The sequence below is a fragment of the Muntiacus reevesi genome, chromosome 21 (assembly GCF_963930625.1).
Source record: "Muntiacus reevesi chromosome 21, mMunRee1.1, whole genome shotgun sequence".
NCBI classification, from domain to species: domain Eukaryota; kingdom Metazoa; phylum Chordata; class Mammalia; order Artiodactyla; family Cervidae; genus Muntiacus; species Muntiacus reevesi.
Genome location: NC_089269.1, coordinates 13,358,019 through 13,373,758, shown reverse-complemented (window position 1 = coordinate 13,373,758; position 15,740 = coordinate 13,358,019). Strand labels below are relative to the sequence as shown.

The following is a 15,740-nucleotide window of genomic DNA, read 5'->3' as shown; positions in this document are numbered from 1 at the left end:
GTTGGGTGAGGATGCAGACATTTTCATATTTTCATTATTATAGCTTTGTAATTTGTCTGTATGATAAGAAAATATCTAAGTAAGATATTAAAACCCTAGATGGGCCTTTTCCTTTTTTAAGCCAGCAAACAAAATCTGGGCAAGCAAGTAAATGTTTGTCTAAACATGAATATTTCTGTTAGAATTTTTGCTGTGTAGATAACACATTTGTTGAGATATTTCTTAATAAGAAACTTTGTTTAATAGAAGAATTAAAAATAGAAAAATAGTAACAATAAGAAAAAAATCAAGGTTTATTTTATAAATATGAAGTTTTAAAAATTGAGACATAAGCTATGAACCCTAAAGTTAACTTACTTGTAATTTTCAGAATGGGAATTCTGGCTTATATATAATAAAAATTCTTTAATTTCATGGAATCATGAATATATACACTAAAGTCACTAAAGGTAACTTTAAAAGGCTCTATGCTATCTAACTCTTGAAAAAAAATTCACAAAAGTTACTATTTTTGTCTAAATTATATTAATACATTATAGGAACTAAGAGTAAGGATAGCAATGATTTAGTTATTTGAGATTCTAAAAAGAGTTGGGCCAATTTATGCAGGATAAGTATTTCTTAAGTTTCTTAATTTCCAGTTAAAATTTCTGAGATATGTGTGTGTGTGTGTGTGTGTGTGTGTGTGTGTGTGTGTGTGTATATATATATATATATATATATATACATATATATTTGCTGCTTTTCTCATGGAACTGTTATTCTGACTTTTACTCTCCTCTACTTCAATTATTACCATCTCTACTCTCACTCCAGAAAAACCAGTGCTATAAACTTAGTGTCTATTCACGTTTCTCAATGCAAAAGAGAGAGTTAAAAAATACATTGCTTGTTTTACAATGATGAGACCATAGATTTTGCACTTCTTTGGATCTTGCTTTTCTGAGATCATTATACATTGTGGAAATTCCAAAATTAAAATTAGGTAGAATAGCTCTTTTTTCATGATTGAATTATATTCCATAATATGAACACACTCTGGTTTATTTAACCATTTCCCTGTTGACGCATCTTGTCGTTGCTGTCGTGTCCAACTCTTTGCTATCCCATGGACTGCAGCATGCCAGCATTCCTTGTCCTTCACTGTCTCCCAGAATTTGGTCAAACTCATGACCATTGAGTTGGTGATGCCATTCAACCATCTCATCCTCTGTCAACCCCTTCTCTTCTTGCTCTCAATCTTTCCCAGCATCAGGGTCTTTTCCAATGAGTCAGCTATTCTCATCAGGTGGCCAACGTATTGAAGCTTCAGCTTCAGCATCAGTCCTTCCAATGGATATTAAGGAGTGATTTCCTTTAGGATTGACTTGTTTGATCTCCTTGAAGTCCAAGGGACTCTCAAGAGTCTTCTCCATCACTGCAGTTAGAAAGCATCAGTTCTTTGCTGTTCAGCCTTCTTTATGCCAACTCACAAATCCGTGAACGACTATTGGAAAGACCATAGCTTCGACAAGATGAACCTTTGTTAGCATAGTGATATCTTTACTTTGCTGTCTAGGTTTGTTATAGCTCTTTTTCCAAGAAGGAAATGTCTTTTAATTTTGTGACTGCAGTCACCATCTACAGTGATTTTCAATATCAAGAAAATAAAATCTGTCACTGTTTCCACTTTTTCCCCCATCTACTTCCCATGAAGTGATGGGACTGGATGCCATGATCTTACATTTTTGAATGCTGAGTTTTAAGCCAGGTTTTTCACTCTTGTCTTTCACCCTCCTTAAAAGGCTCTTTAGTTCCTCTTCAGTTTCTGCCATTAGGGTGGTATCATCTGCATATTTGAGGTTGTTGATATTTCTTCAGCAATCTTGATTCCAGCTGTGAGTCATCCAGCCCAGCATTTCACATGGTGTACTTTGCATATAAGTTAAATAAGCAAGGTGACAATATATAGCCTTGATGTACTCCTTTTCCAATTTTGAGAACCCCATGAACAGCATGGTCTTTGCTACTCTGAATAATAATGAAGTAAATATTCTTTGTATATTTACATTTGCATAGCAGTGCTTTTATTTCTAGGATATATATATATATAAATGATAGATGGAAAGATATAGGTATTTTAAAAACCTAAATGGGATTGCATAAATTTTTTTTTTCAAAAAGGCTGTTGCAATTCATAGTTCCACAAATAACATATGAAAGTACCACTTTTCTCACTTGAGTTAACATTGAGTATTTTTATTCATTTTAATTTCTGCTATTCTGATATATGAGAAAGGAAATGTCCTTCTATTTTTGTGTTTCTGTTCTTATTCACATGTGTGTATATGTGACAGAGAAATTTTGGCATCTTTTCATTTTATTTATTGGTTATTTTGATTTCTTCATCTGTAAACTTGCTTATTCTTCTCATTTACTCATTCTTCTATTAGATTGTTTACCTCATTAAATCTATTCTTAAGTTATTTTATATTATAGACATAAATCTATGTCTCTCATATACATGGAGGATATATTTCCAAACTAATTATATACCCTTTGACTCTATTGTTTTGCTATGCATTCAAGCTATCTATTTTACTGACTTCCTTCTCTTGGACAACAATTTCTCTATTCCCTATGTTACATCATTGTCTTCTCACTACTTAGACAATACCTGTGGTGTGGGGTAGGAGACTAACCTTATTTACTAATCCTTCCATACAGATAGCAAAGAGTGTCAGCATAACCCATTAAATCAGCTGTCCTTTTCCTACTGAACTGAAATATTGTATTTGTTTCATGCTACGTTCCCATTTATACTGGGACTACTTCTGAGTTCTCTATTCTGTTTCACTGATCCTCTGTCTTCTTCTTATGCCACTATCTTAATGTTTTTATTACTATGTCTCTACATTATTGTTCAACATCAACTAAGGTATTTTTGACTACTCAATGGTTATATTTTTCTTGGGCAGAATGAGAAGCTATTTTCTTCCATATGAATTTTAATGAGTTCAAGCAATTCTAAAAACTGTAAGTTACCCATGTTAGATTGAAAAGGATTTGCACTTAAATTTGGTAAATGCAAATTTATCTGTCAATTTAAGTGAATCTAATTTTAAAATATTTTATTACAGATAATTTTGAAGTATATATATATATATATATATATATATATATATAAAGTAGATAAGTGAAGGTACAAATTAAGAACCACTAATTAAATGAGAAGCATGTCTTATATGTCAGTAACATAACAATTATGACTCTTTTGTGAATATTCCCTCACGTATTCTTTCATTTTAGTGATTAGCTGGTCAGATATGGCAGAAGAAAACAAGACCCTGGTGACGGGGTTTGTTCTCACAGGACTCACAGATCTCCCAGGCCTGCAGGTCCCCCTGTTCCTGGTGTTCCTGGTCATCTACCTCACCACCATGGCGGGCAACCTTGGGCTGATTCTTCTCATCTGGAAGGACCCCCATCTTCACACCCCCATGTACTCATTCTTGGGCAGTTTAGCCTTTGCAGATTCTTGTTCTTCATCTTCTGTGACTCCGAAGATGTTTATAAATTTTTTATCAAAGAATCATGTAATATCTCTCTTTGACTGTCTGACCCAATTTTATTTTTTGGGGTCTAGTGCCACCACAGAATGTTTCCTCCTGGTGGTGATGGCCTATGACCGCTATGCAGCCATATGCAACCCTTTGCTTTATTCAGTAGTCATGTCCAACAGACTCTGTATTCAGTTTATAGGTGTTTCATATTTCATTGGTTTTCTACATTCAGCCATTCACGTAGGTTTGTTATTCAGATTAACTTTCTGTAGGACCAATGTAATACATTATTTCTACTGTGAAATTTTACAACTGTTCAAAATTTCTTGCACTGATTCTACACTTAACACACTTCTGGTGTTTATCTTTTCAGCTTTTATACAAGCTTCTACTTTTATGACCATCATGGTCTCTTACACCTGTGTCCTCTTTGCCATCCTGAGAAAGAAGTCTGAAAAGGGCAGGAGAAAAGCCTTCTCCACATGCAGCGCCCACCTTCTCTCTGTTTCCTTGTTCTATGGTACTCTTTTCTTCATGTATGTGCGTCCTGGGTCTGGCCCCTCTGAAGATCACAGCAAAACATATTCTTTATTTTATACAATAATAATTCCTCTACTAAATCCTTTTATTTACAGCCTGAGAAACAAAGAGGTTATAAGTGCTTTGAGAAGAATAATGAAGAAATGAATAGTTGCTAGACAGTTTTCAAACTGTTTCTTTTTTACTGTCTTCTAAAAATGCCCCCTTTCCTAAAGATTTGCCATGGCTCTGCCATTTCATCAGAGAACTAGAGGTCAGCATGGTCTGTGAACTTCTGACTATTTTTTCCTTGGGTATGAGACCAGTGAAAGTTTGGTAACTTACCTATAATTAGCTCATTTAGAAACACTGTGCTCCATCTTTATCTAGACACTAAGCTTTCACAAATTAGCCATTTTCCTGAGACTTAAAAAATTCCAGATAGTATTTGACAGTTTACAAGAAACAGCTCTGAGACTGGCATATAGGGTTAGTCACTCAGTTCCTTACCCAGTTCACTGCTCTGGCCCTGCCAGGTAATAAAGCGTCACTGTTCTCTTCCATACACAATAACTACAGTAGATGGATAAAAATCTATTTCTTGACAGAATGCATTCCTGAGGAGAAACGTATTGTTTAGTGATAAAAGTTAGGAAAAAGTAAAAGGTTCTAAAAATGTGGTCGATCTTAGAAAAAAAAAATGGACACTGGGAAGACCCAGAGGAATCAGGTGGAGAGGGAAGTGGGAGGGGGGATCGGGATGGGAAATCTTGTAAATCCATGACTGATTCATGTCAATGTATAACAAAAACCATTACAATATTGTAAAGTAATTAGCCTCCAACTAATAAAAATATATGAAAAAAAAAAAAAAGAAAAATGGAAACAGGCATGAATTAAAGAGTGGAGGATCAAAATTAACCACAGCTCCTACTTGTAACTCCACATACTATTTTCATCAGGAATACTGCCAGTAGCATAATATAGCATGATATTCAATAACTTATAAGTTTAGGAATATTTCAGTGTAATAAAAAGCAATCTCAGAGATCAGCCTTGGCTGCATTACTATTCCTATCAGTTTTTATCAGTTTTGGTTCAGTTCAGTTCAGTCACTCAGTCGTGTCCGACTCTTTGCGACCCCATGAATTGCAGCACGCCAGGCCTCCCTGTCCATCACCAGTTCCCAGAGTTTACTCAAACTCATGTCCATCGAGTCAGTGATGCCATCCAGCCATCACATCTTCTGTTGTCCCCTTTTCCTCCTGCCCCCAATCCCTTCCAGCATCAGGGTCTTTTCCAATGAGTCAACTCTTTGCATGAGATGGCCAAAGTATTGGAGTTTCAGCTTCAACATCAGTCTTTCCAGTGAACACCCAGGACTGATCTCCTTTAGGATTGACTACTTGGATCTCCTTGCAGTCCAAGGGACTCTCAAGAGTCTTCTCTAACACCACAGTTCAAAAGCATCAATTCTTTGGCACTCAGCTTTCTTTATAGTCCAACTCTCACATCCATACATGACCACTGGAAAAACCATAGCCTTGACTAGACAGACCTTTGTTGGCAAAGTAATGTCTCTGCTTTTTAATATGCTCTCTAGGTTGGTCCTTCCAAGGAGTAAGTGTCTTTTCATGGCTGCAGTCACCATCTGCAGTGATTTTGGAGTCCCCCCAAATAAAGTCAGCAACTGTTTTCACTGTTTGTTTCCTCATCTATTTGCCATGAAGTAATGGGACCGGATGCCATGATCTTAGTTTTCTGAATGTTGAGCTTTAAGCCAATTTTTTCACTCTCTTCTTTCACTTTCATCAAGAGGCTTTTTAGTTCGTCTTCACTTTTTGCCATAAGGGTTATCAGTTTAGTAAAGCCAACTAGGAGGAAGGCAAGGAACCAAGATCAGAGATAAGAACCTAGTTTAGTACGTAAAGATATGGGTGAAAACTTGTGTCAGTGAATTCCTTACCACTAATGTACTTTGATTTGGAATGTGTTCATATATGTATTCAAGCACATACAGGGGGTCTTGGAATGAATTCCCCACAGATAAGGGGGGAATATATATATTCCAGTTTATTTCAAAAGTATTAAATAGACATAAATAATTCAAATCCTCTGTTAGCAAAACAATGTTCCTTGAACAATCTGCTTTTTCTTAGCACATTCATTTAGGAAAAATAGTTACGCAAAATGAGAATGAAGTTTAAGTTGTTTAAGAAAAAATATGCTTGCTGTTCTAGTATTTTAAAAACACTTTAGATCTCAATTTTAAAAACACTTTAGTTCCAATAAATATACAAAAATATTATCTAAAATATAGGTACGTGGTAAATTTTTTATAATTTAAATTCATTATATAAATATTATTAGAAAAAGTCAACTTGTTTGTATAGTCTCAAGATTATTTCAAATTGGCCCCTAATAATAAAACTTTTTTAAAAAACACCCCACGTGACTAAAAACTTTCAAAAGGATCTGTTTTTGTAGGTGACTTTTAGCAATGTCAGTCTTTGAAACTCATCTTATAACCTAAATTGATTTCCTTAACATTTTAATTTTCTTTCTGAATAAAATTTTTTTCTATAATTTATTATTGGTCTTTTAAAAGTAAATCTTAAATACTTTTCATTATTTATGTACAGGTAAATACATTTATCTCTTAATGTGCATGGTACAACATGTTTTATTTGAGGTATTTGCAAAAACAACTACAATAGTCACCCCTCGTCTGTGGGGAACCCATTCCAAGATCCCCTGTGGATGTCTGAAACTGCTATTAGTTCTGAACTCTGTTTCCTGTTCTCTACCACAACTTTAATGCCTTTCCAGTCTTAACTGAGTTCTTATCATACACTGTGTCTGTAACTTATGCAGTTTGAGGTGCAACAGCAAAATCAACAAGAGTTTCTTTTTCTTTCTTTACACTTTCATGAACGTTCTTACCATAAATTTTAACAACCTCAGCATATGATTTTTTCCTATGAGAACTTTCATATTTTCACTTAAAGGAAGCACTTTATGGCTTTTCATTGTCAAATCCTACTTGCCAACATCACTACTCTTGGGTTCGAGGGACAACATTAAGTCAAATGAGGGTTACTTGAACACAAGCACTGCAACAGCCAATCTGATAATCCAGACAGCTCCTAGGTGACTAGGGATGGGAAGTGTATACGTATACAGCATGTATGATAGTGTCTATGCTAGGCAAAGGGGTGGTTCACATCCTGGAAGGATGGAGTAGGATGGTGTGAAATTTCATCATGCTACTTAGAATGTGTACAGTTTAGAACTTATGAATTGTTTATTTCTGGAATCATTTAATATTTGGGGACCATCATCGTCTTTAAGTAATGGAAACTGTGATAAGGGTAACTGCTGTATATATTATGATATCTTTTAATATCTTCACAATTGCACAAGAAATACATGGTTTTATCAGGGTTGTTTTCAACAAAATCCACACATTACCTTGGAAATAAAGTTTAAGTTAAACTTCAGCATTTTCCTCCTGTTTGATGCCCCCCCCCCGAGGGACTGACATTTATATAGCCTTGTCATGTCAACTCAAGAGATGCATCAACTTGGGATAAATTAGGTTCTAGGCAGGGTTGGTACGAACTGACTGCTGATCTGAAATGTTCCTAAATATATTGTATGTCAAGTATCTCAAAATTGTTTATGGTAGAGTCTGTGTTTTGTAGAATGCAGCTGCACTAAAAAGTGGATGTGAGGGTTTCCCTGGGTGGCGCAGTGGTAAATAATCCACCGGACTACGCAGGAGACACAGGTTCGATCCCTGGTCCAGGAAGATCCCACATGCCTAATAAGCCCATGTGCCACAACTACTAAAGCTCAGGTGCCCTAGGGTCCCTGCTCTGCAACAAGAGAAGCCATCACAATGAGAAATTTGTACACTGCAAAAGAGAGTAATCTCCACTAAAAAGCCACACAGCAACAATCTGCATTCAGAGAATGACTTTGGAAGCTGTACCTGGATATCTAAGACCTCTGGCATGTTGCTGTTATGTATGCTGATACTTCACTTGTTTGGTATTTTTTGCTTAAATTTTGGTGAACTTGGGTAATAATTTGAGTAAATAAACAATGGGTAAGTCCACTTCATCTTAAGAATTTGGTTATCATTCTACATTTGAAATCTACAGTGGTCTTATTAAATGACCCTTGTGCAGAAGGATGGGTCAGGAGGATCTTTTGAGGTTTTGGTGCTAAGGTAACTGAAAACTAATCTTTGGTTTGAGACAGTGGAAGTTTTTTGAGGCAAGTTATGGGAGACACGGGAGAAGGGCATGGCAACTCACTCCAGTATTCCTGCCTGGAGAAACCCATTAGACAGAGGAGCCTGGCGGGCTACAGCCCAGAAGGTCGCCTAGACTTGGACATGACTGAAGTAACTTAGCATGCATGCATACATGGGAGACACATCTTATCAATGGAATTTAGATGATATAGCTTCAAATTTCTGTGATTTAGCAGAATGTGTTAATAAAGGCAAAAAAGGGAAAATATCTAGATACTTGGCTTGTTTACTTTTAAAAGCATTGACATGGTGGGAATGCAAACTTGTACAGCCACTATGGAGAACAGTGTGGAGATTTCTTAAAAAACTGGAAATAGAACTGCCATATGACCCAGCAATCCCACTTCTGGGCATACACACCGAGGAACCAGATCTGAAAGAGACACGTGCACCCCAATGTTCATCGCAGCACTGTTTATAATAGCCAAGACATGGAAGCAACCTAGATGCCCATCAGCAGACGAATGGATAAGGAAGCTGTGGTACATATATACCATGGAATATTACCCAACCATTAAAAAGAATTCATTTGAATCAGTTCTAATGAGATGGATGAAACTGGAGCCCATTATACAGAGTGAGGTAAGCCAGAAAGATAAAGACCAATACAGTATACTAACGCATATATATGGAATTTAGAAAGATGGTAATAATAACCCTATATGCAAAACAGAAAAAGAGACACAGATGTACAGAACAGACTTTTGGACTCTGTGGGAGAAGGCAAGGGTGGGATGTTTCAAGAGAACAGCATCGAACCATATGTATTATATAGGTTGAAACAGATCACCAGCCCAGGTTGGATGCATGAGACAAGTGTTCGGGCCTGGTGCACTGGGAAGACCCAGAGGGAGCAGGTAGAGAGGGAGGTGGGAGGGGGGGTCGGGATGGGGAATACATGTAAATCCATGGCTGATTCATGTCAGTGTATGACCAAAACAACTACAATATTGTAAAGTAATTAGCCTCCAACTAATAAAAATAAATGAAAAAAAAAAAAAAGAAAAAAAAAAAAGCATTGACAAAATGGAAACTATGTCAGAACACAAAGAAGCAGACTGAATGAGGGGCTTCCCTGGTGGTCCAGTGGCTAAGACTCTGAGCTCCCAATGCAGGGGGCCTAGGTTCAATCCCTGATCAGGTAACTAGGTCCCACATGCCACAACTAAGGGTTCACATGCTGCAACTGAAAGATCCCACAGGCTGCAACTAAGACTCAAATAAGTAACTAATTAAATATTAAAAAAGAAATAGACTGAGTGATGCAACAAACATGTAAAATAAAATATGCAGAACAGAAGATGGTGATATCAGCAAGAGAAACGAATTAGTGAGTGTGCAACATAAAATTTGGTGGTGAACTATTACCAGCTGGGAGGTAGAAAACTGGTAGTTAGGGCAACTGTATTTGCCTTGCCAAAGAAGTCTGAACAAATTTGTTCTATTTACTTCTATTTGGGGTTTGTCAAAGGGTATTTATTACCTTTTGGAGTAACAAGGGATACTCCTTTTGTTAAGGCAAAAGAATAAAAAGATGGTTGAGATATGCGTTCAAAGTTTCAACAGGAAAACCCAAACATGTATGACTGGTCTAAGTTAAACGGCTTTGGGGTAGTGCACAATTTTCTGGGATTACCAGAAATGGAAACATAATATATAGTGATATGAGTTAGAGACAGACAGGGCAACATTAAAGGACTAAAAGATAATACTTTGAAGATAATGTGATGTGGTGTTAGCAAGTTCAGTTCAGTTCAGTCACTCAGTCATGTCTGACTCTTTGTGACCCCATGAGTCACAGCACGCCAGGCTTCCCTGTCCATCACCAACTCCCGGAGTCCACCCAAACACATGTCCATTGAGTCGGTGATGCCATCCAACCATCTCATCCTCTGTCATCCCCTTCTCCTCCTGCCCTCAATCTTTCTCAGCATCAGGGTCTTTTCAAATGAGTCAACTATTTGCATCAGATGGTCCAAGTATTGGAGTTTCAGCTGCAGCATCAGTCAGTAAGTAGTAAAATTATATTAAATTGCAAATTGGAATAGAAGAAAGTAAGGACAGCCTGTAGAAATGTCACTTCTATCTGAATGTTTTACTGGATTCGATATGTTGTGAGAATGGAGGGCTTTGCCATTGCTTGCTAGTATCTATCAGGTATTAGTCTAGTCAGCCTCCACTCATTTCTACTTTGACATACAAATGAGAAGATTTAGAATTGTGTGAACTGATTCTACTGATCACCTTCTCTGTGCTAGGCATGGTGAAAACAGTTTAAGAAGTAGAGTGAACTAAAGGTGGCTGGTATACTAACATAGATTTGGTCAAGGAATTACATTTTTATTCTAATTTCAGAAGAAAGTTCAAACACTTTCATTTGATGAAGGCTCCAATACATGTTTGAATAGTTAATCACTCCTGTGTAGCCATACATCTTCATTAGAATAAGAGATTTGATCCCTATAAAGAGGACACAGGTTTATTATTGATACATTGAAAATACTATGCTACTTTATCTTTTAGAGAAGGAAGACACCTAGGAATTAGGAATTGTGGTGGCATATATGACTAATCCAAAATGGTTAACTCATTCAGTTAAAATATAGTGCCTTTTCTGATACATAAAAGTTGGGGAAATAACTTGGACTGGACCCCAGCAGACACTCTACAAATAGTATGGAATGAATTACTATCTTTGTAGACTCTCTAGATAAGAAGAGGGCTATCTGCACATTAATGAGTGTATTTACTGCACTTGAGCATTTTATTAAACCTTATACTGTTACCCAAAAGAAATCTGAATTTTACTGGGGTTAAGAAAAATAATCCTAGAGACTTATAAACTGAACTCAGTCTCTTTGGAACTGTATCATTCCAAACCACAAATGACTTCAAATGTGTCTTCTGTACAGTTGCAGAAAGACTGCAGTCTTTGGCAAACATTAACACTATCACACAATGGCATTCATTGAGGATTTTAGGCTTGTAAATCACTTGGTGTGCAGCAAAGAAGAACCCTTTGAAAGCCAAATGCAGGTCTGTTATTAGGCTCTGATAGAAATAATTTCCCTCAGGGAAAAAGCAGATAATTTTAAACCTTGAGATGACCATTGCATGTAAAGAATGCCAGAGAAATGTTCCAGAAAATGAGATAACACAGCAGAGGTCATTGAATAAATGAAGAGTATATACTGGAGTATTCACTGGTGGTGGCTCTGGAGGAAGTATCTCCTATTTTTGAATTCATGACCAAACTATAACTCTGGCACTGAGACTGAATATAGGACACCCCAAGGAGCTACCATCTCCTAGCTCCTAGTGAGCTAGGAGAATAGTCTGAACCTTTTGATTCTTTCCCTGAAAAAGCAAAGCAAACTACCTGATTCATTAACAGAAGGTCCAGAACTGAGACAAGATGTCTTTTGGAAATCTGTAGCCATTTACCTTGCAGATGAAGGATAAAGTCTTAACTGAAGGAGGCAAGAGTAAATATTCCCAACGTCAGGGAAAGGATAGTATATAGGATCCTCATCAGTCTTATTGGGTGGCTTGAAATGAGTTTTGACAGTAATAATTATGTGTTGCACTTTGGGCTTCATTTACCCTGTGGCTGAGGTCATAGAGCAGTAAATCAATGGTCATATATCCCCTTGGACAGCAAGGAGATCAAAACAGTCAATCTTAAGGGAAATCAACCCTGAATACTTGTTGGAAGGACTGATGCTGAAGCTGAAGTTCCAGTATTCTGGTCATCTGATGAGAATAGCCGACTCATTGGAAAAGCCCCTGATGTTGGGAAAGACTGAGGACAAAGGAGAAGAGGGCATCAGAGGATGAGATGGCTGGATGGCATCATTGACGCAATGGAAATGAACTTGGGCGAACTTCAGGAGATGGGAGGGACAGGGAGACCTAGTGTGCTGTAGTCCACTGGGTTGCAAACAGTTGGACACGAACAGGTGACTGAACAACAGCAACAATGTATATCAAAACTCTGATCAGAAGCTGAAGCTAATGTTAACAACTTTGGCTAAGAAGCTTAACACCATGTGGACTTACATTACTCATCACCCAGAAAGCCGCAGTTTAATTAAGAACTGGAACAGACTATTTAAACACCTGATATTAAAAATAAACAGTAATAACGGTATAGAGGATTAGCTGGCTTGACTATATAAGTATTTCCATCTGAATAAGAAGCTTAGTAAAGTGGGGATACCTCTGCCACAATTTTCAGATACAGAGATGGTAGTGAGGGAGTGGAGATTTCTGTACTTAAAAAAAAGTAACTTGAGGCCTGTCTTCTTTTTAATTGAGATATAACTCCATGGGATCTCAAAGAGTCGGTCACTACTGAGTGACTAACACCACCACTACACCACCACCACCAACTTACATAGAGGCTTCCCTCCTGGCTAAGCGGTGAAGAATCCACCTGCAATGCAGGAGACGCGGGAGATGTGGGCTTGAACCCTGGGTTGGGAAGATCCCCTGGAGGAGGGCATGGTAACCCACTTCAGTATTCTTGCCTGGAAAAATGCATGGCCAGAGGAGCCTGGTGGGCTACAGTCCATAGTGTTGCAGAGTGAGACACAAGTGAAGTAACTTAGCATGCATACACAATTGACTTATAGGGCTTCCCTGGTGGCTCAGATGGTAAAGAATCCGCCTGCAATGCAGGAGACCCAGGTTCGATCCCTGGGTTGGGTAGATCCCCAGATAAGGAAATGTCTACCCATCCCAGTATTCCTGCCTGGAGAATTCCATGGATATGGGTGCCTGGTGGGCTACAGTTCACGGGGTCGCAAAGAGCTGCACATGGTTGAACATCTAAGCACACACACACACTTCACTTCTGAGCCATAGTCAGCTCCAGGTCTTGTTTTTGCTGACTGTATAGAGTTTCTCTATCTTCAGCTGCAAAGAATATAATCAGTCTGATTTCTGTATTGACCATCTGGTGATGTCCATGTGTAGAGTTGTGTCTTGGGTTGTTTGGAAAAGGGTGTTTACTATGACCAATGTGCTCTCATTGCCCTGCTTCATTCTCTACTCTAAGGCTAAGCTTGCCTGTTATGCCAGGGGTCTCTTTACTTCCTACTTTTGCATTCCAGTCCCCTATGATGAAAAGCATATCTTTTAAAATTTTTTGGGGGGGTGTTATTTCTAGAAGTTCTTGTAGATCTTCATAGCACAGTTCAACTTCAGCTTCTTCAGCATGTGGCTGGGGAAAAGACTTGGATTACTGTGATGTTGAATGGTTTGTTGTGGAAACAACCTAGATCATTCTGTTGTTTTTTAGATTGTACCCAAGTACTGCATTTCGGACTCCTTTATTGATTACGAGGGCTACTCTATTTCTTCAAAGGGATTCTTGCCCACAGTAGTAGATATAATGGTCATCTGAATTAAATTCACCCATTCCAGTTCACCTTAGTTCACCGATTCTTAAGCTGTTGACGTTCACTCTTGCCATCTCCTGCTTGACCATACCTAATTTACCTTGATTCATGGACCTAACATTCCAGGTTCCTATGCAATACTGTTCTTTATAGCATTGGATTTTATTTTCATCACCAGAGATATCCATAACTGACTGTCATTTCCACTTTGGCCCAGCTGCTTCATTCTTTCTGGAGCTATTAGTATTTGCCCTCTGCTCTTCCTCATTAGCATACTGGACACTTTCTGACCTGGGGTCTCATCTTCCAGTGTCATATTTTTTTGTCTTTTCATACTGTTCTTGGGTTCTTACAGCAAGAATACTGGCGTGATTTGCCATTCTCTCCTTCAGCGGACCACATTTTGTCAGAACTCTTCACTACGATCTATCCGTCTTGGGTGGCCCTGCATGGCATGACTCATAGCTTCATTAAGTTATGCAAGCCCTTTTGTCACAACAAGGCTGTGATCCATGAAGGGAATATACATTTTTTTCACAGCAAAGGAAACCATAAACAAAATTAAAAGACAACACATAGACTTGGAGAAAATTGCATATTATGCAACCAACAAGGGCTTAACTTTCAAAATATACAAACAGTTCATACAACTCAATAACAAAAAAAACCAAATAACCCAATTGAAAAATGGAGGGAAGATCTAAATAGACATTTCTTTAAAGAAGGCAAACAGATGGCCAATGAACACATGAAAAGATGCCCATTAGGCTAATTATTAGAGAAATGCAAATCAAAAATACAATGAGGTACTACCTCACACTAGTCAGAATGGACATCATTAAAAAGCCCACAAATAATAAATGTTAGAGAGGGTATGGAGAAAAGGGGACCAAAAGGGAGCCCTCTTACATTGTTGGTAAGAATGTAAATTGGCACAGCTGCTATGGAAAACAGTATGGAGGTTCCTCAAAAAACTAAAACTAGAGTCAGTTATCATGTGAGTCAGCAATCCCCCTCCTTGGCACATGTCCAGACAAAACTATAATTCAAAAAGATACATGCGCCCTATGTTCACGTTGTTCAGTTGCTCAGTCATGCACGCCAGGCTTCCCTGTCCTTCACCTATCTTCACAGCAGCACTGTTGACAATAGTCAAGGCATGAAAACAACCTTAATGTCCATCAACAGATGAATGGGAAAAAAAGATGTGGTATATGTGCACAGTGGGATATGACTCAGCCATTAAAAAACAATAAAATAGTGCCATCTGTAGCAACATGGATGGACTTAGAGATGATCGTACTAAGCAAAGTAAACCAGAAAGAGAAGACAAAGAGTAGAAGACATACCTTAAATGTGGAATCTAAATGTAATACAAATGAACATACCTGTGAAATAGATTAACAGACATTAAGAACAGACTTGTGATTGCCGGGGGCTGGGGGGGGGAGGGGGTTGGTGGTGGGAAGGATCGGGAGTTTGGGATTAGCATATGCAAACTTGTATATATAGGACGAGTAAACAACAAGGTCCTATTATATAGTACAGAGAATTACAGTCAGTATCCTGTGATAAACCATAATGGAAAGGAATATGAAAAAATATATATACTATGTATAACTGAACCACTTGGCTGTATAGACAAAATTAACAAAACAGTGTAAATCAACTATACTTCAATAAAATAAAATGGTTATAAAAATGATAGTCAATAAATAAAATGGTTATAAAATAGATAACCAACAAAGATTTACTGTATAATAGTGCTAAGTCACTTCGATCATGTCTGACTCTTTGTGACCCCATGGAGAGTAGCCTGCCAGGCTCCTCTGTCCATGGGATTCCCCAGGCAGATACCAGAGTGGGTTGTCATTTCCTCCTCCAGAAGATCTTCCCGACCCAGGACTTGAACCCGTATCTCTTATGTCTCCTGCATTGGCAGGCGGGTTCTTTAAC

General features: G+C 37.8%; 1 protein-coding gene across 1 annotated transcript; it reads left to right on the top strand.

Annotated features, from left to right (window-relative positions):
- Positions 1-3,296: 3,296 nt before the first annotated feature.
- LOC136152402 (olfactory receptor 5AC1-like) lies at positions 3,297-4,229 on the top strand. Its single transcript, XM_065913692.1, has one exon. It carries the CDS (start codon positions 3,306-3,308, stop codon positions 4,227-4,229), a length of 924 nt encoding a protein of 307 aa, XP_065769764.1. The 5' UTR covers positions 3,297-3,305.
- Positions 4,230-15,740: the final 11,511 nt, after the last annotated feature.

Coding starts and splice junctions, on each gene's coding strand:
- LOC136152402 (XM_065913692.1), top strand. CDS start 3,306: ATGGCAGAAGAAAACAAGACCCTGGTGACGGGGTTTGTTCTCACAGGA.